Raw genomic sequence first — 3643 nt, 5'->3', positions numbered from 1 at the left:
TTTATTATTTTTAATTCCACAAATTATGGGTTTTAAAATCTCATTAATATAAACAAATAGAAATTTCAATTTTTAATTTTTAATTTAAAAAATATAGTAACTTACATTATCACATTAATGTCAGGGACTTCGATAAAAAATTAAAAACAAACAAGATTTCAATCAAAGAATATTAATAGCCAGGGACCGCATCCAAAATGTCCCTATAAATTTATACCAGTGCATACTAGAAAGAAATACACACGAGTGTATACATTAGTGAAAGAGAAGTTTTGTTTACGACAAACTATATGTACATATAATTTAAAGTAGAAAAAATTCTAAAGGCACAAATAATTCTGAAGTACAAGGATGCTTCACAATATATAATAGGATTTTAAACACTATACATGCGCCATTAATGTCACTAAGCTACAACACCTGGCCACTCTGCCCACTTAAACAATTTTAACCTATTCCTTTCAGTTCCCCCTATTGCTCTCCACAAATCCAAAACCCTAAACTCAACGTTCGTCCTTCAGTCATGGATTACCTGAAGAAAAAGGAGAAGAAGACCTTGCCCACCAATGTTACAAAGGAGCAGGCTTGCACTCGACCGTTTTGCTTCTTCTGCACCATGAAAGAGCCAAACTCCTTCAAGAGAAGAGCTGGAATATCAGCCTGTTTTAAGGAACTACCTCTCAGAGAAGACCAAGGAAATGTTCTGGTGCTGAGCAGCCTATGGAATCTTGCTATGGCTCACCCTGACGACCCGGAGTTCCCATCCCTTGGAATCTTCGAGTGCATGGCAAGGTTTATCCACAAAGGCATCAACAATAAGAGTACTAGTTGGATTCAGAGGGACCAAAACATCTACATCCCTTACTATGCAGCTCATGTCATTGGTTCTTATACCATGAACAAGGCTGCGTTTGCCGAAAAGGCGGTGGCATCGGGCGTGATTCCACCACTTTTGGAGCTTCTGAGAGGGAAGATGAGTTGGGTCGAGCAAAGGGTCGCGGTTCGAGCACTAGGTCACCTTGCAAGCTACGAGAGGACATTCGAAGCTGTGGCGGAATACGAAGAAGAGGTGGTGAATTTGGTCATAAAGTTAGCCTCTACATGTCTTGATGTGGTATATGTTAGTTTTGTCGGGGTGAAGGATGAGATAAAAAGACACAAATATCACTGTAATTTGCTCACAAGAGGTGTTGGGGGATTTGAAATGGAGAATTGCAAGGCTGAGGAATGGGCTAGTCAGCTTCAGTGTTGGTCTCTCTATATCTTAAATTGTTTTGCTTGCAAAGAGAGGTCTTTGAACCTCATTTGCAAGGGGAATTTTTTGAAAGAGTTGTGTGGAATGTGGGGTGGATTGGCAAATCACTCATCCCCAGCTGGGGTTGGACTTGTTAGGATTTTGTGCTATAGTAAATATGGAAGGAAAAAAATTGCTGAATCAAAGGTAGTTATTGAGAGCCTGTGTAATCTCTCAAGGTCTTCAGATGACTGGCAGTACATGGGAATCGACTGCCTCTTGTTGCTTCTCAAAGACCCCAATACGAGGTACAAAGTTATCGATATGGCCGCCTTGTTTCTTGTCGATTTGGTTGAGCTCAAAAGCCTTGGAGATAGATCAAACTTAGGTGAGGCAATCACAAAAGCACTTCTTCTGAACGAGTTGAACAAGAACAGAAGAATTGAAAAATGTTTGGAAGAGGTTTGGAATTTGAAGGTACAGAGGAGGAAGAAGGAGAGACTCTTGTCTGAAGACAAAATTGAGGAAAGTAGGGTTTTGGTGGATTTAATGAAACAAGAAGCAAATCATATGTTTTGTATAGGAGAAATAGAGGAAGCTATAATGAAGTATTCGGAAGCATTAAAAATGTGCCCATTAGGGTTGAGAAAAGAAAGAATGGTGCTCTATAGCAATAGAGCTCAGTGTGAATTGCTGATCGGAGACGCAGATGCCGCCATTAGAGACTCGACAAGAGCTCTCTGCTTGTCGAGTCCAGTGAATTCTCACAGCAAAAGTCTTTGGAGAAGATCACAGGCATATGACATGAAAGGGTTGGCCAAGGAAAGCATGATGGACTGTTTGATGTTCATCAATCGGTGCATCAAGTCTGAGAGTAGCAAACGTGTGAAGGTTCCATACTATGCCGCACGTATGATCAGCAAACAGATGGACGCCACGTGGCTTTTTGCCACTGCCAGGTCAAAGATGACAACTGTTGATGATCAAGACTTTCAAGAGATTAAAGAAGTACAAAAGTCAGAAAGTAGGGTTAACTTACACGAGAGTAGCAGTGACAAGCAAGATTACCATGATGAAATGATGAGAATTGTGATGCAGAAGAAAGGTATGTGAACTAAAATTAGCACTCGAATATCATAATAATGAGATCCTTAGCATGATAAGAATTTACATGATGACGCTAATATATAATTATTATAGCATCCTGTATTAATAATACAACGATATATATCAATTTTTTCTATAATGCGTCGTAACATTAGCACAGGATGCTACAATGGCAGTGTACGAGCTCTTTCACATTACAAAAGATCAGTGGTAGATGTTTGAAATTCAAGTACTGGGTTAATATATTTGTTTCATTTTTCCAACGTGCGGTGTGCGTAAGTCTATGCAACTTTTTAGGGTTTATATATGTGGAAAGTATCATTCACTTTTGTACTATATTTCTTTTTCAGGTCTGTCCACCATTTTTGAAGAACCTTTAACTCAATTAAAGGAAGAGAGTTGGAGAAAGATGGAAAGGACGAAAACGATGTAATTAAGCTTTGGTCGTGGCCCAGTCAGTGTAAGTTTTTGTGATGGGTCATTGGGTCTCAATGCGATATGGAAACTTGTGGCCACAAGATGTTAAGTTTTTGTTGAAGTTAGGGTTTATGCAGTTGATAGTGTCTGTCCTTCTTTGAAGCTATATATACAACTGCATACGTTAATTTCCTTCACCATCAGCACTTAATTAGTGTTATCTTTAGGTTAAGCGATATATAAGGTAGTGTTTAATTTCTTGGCCAATCAGAATTAACAATATCTGATTTGACGATCTAAAAACTTACTTTGCATCTGGTAATTAAGAGAATATTACTCAACTATATTTATATGTTCGAATATATATATGGCAAAGGTGGAGAGGACCACTTGGGCATATTGATTAAACAAGTATATTTCAAATGAAGAGAAGGACGAAATGAAAAGGTTAAAAGGTATACCTAATTCCATAACATGGCTTTTCTGGTTGCACATGCATGCCCTTGTCTTCTGAAGTTACTCCATTTTATGATCTTGAATATAATGTGTTTATCATAATTGTGTGTTTTTGGATGAGAGATTTCTAAAAACAAATTAATGTAGGAGTCAAAAATGTCCTATAAAACATTAGAATGAAGGGTTGAAAATGCGTTTCTCAGGATTACAAAGCCGCTAGAAGAAAGATTTTCAAATGACTCATTTTAAGCAGTCGTTTTGAAATTTCTTCGTAATATTTTCAATTAAACTCAATCTAAAAAGCTACATGTTATATAACCGATTTTTTGTTTTCCCATGTTGTGCTTGAGACATGGAGAAAGTTTATGGTGGAAATAACTAATGAAGAAGAGTGGAGAGAGAATGATGGGAGAGATGTAGAAGAAATTA

At 37.7% G+C, this 3643-nt stretch overlaps 1 protein-coding gene across 1 annotated transcript; it reads left to right on the top strand.

The window, feature by feature from the left end:
- Positions 1-213: 213 nt before the first annotated feature.
- On the top strand, positions 214-3194 carry LOC137718559 (uncharacterized). The gene is made up of 2 exons (XM_068458111.1): positions 214-2339; positions 2692-3194. The coding sequence occupies exons 1-2, from the start codon at positions 524-526 to the stop codon at positions 2772-2774; spliced, it is 1899 nt and encodes a 632-aa protein (XP_068314212.1). The 5' UTR covers positions 214-523; the 3' UTR covers positions 2775-3194.
- Positions 3195-3643: the final 449 nt, after the last annotated feature.

Source organism: Pyrus communis, chromosome 15 (assembly GCF_963583255.1).
Source record: "Pyrus communis chromosome 15, drPyrComm1.1, whole genome shotgun sequence".
NCBI classification, from domain to species: Eukaryota; Viridiplantae; Streptophyta; class Magnoliopsida; order Rosales; family Rosaceae; genus Pyrus; species Pyrus communis.
The sequence above is the reverse complement of the archived record's forward strand: the minus strand, read 5'-3'. Positions and strand labels throughout refer to the sequence as shown.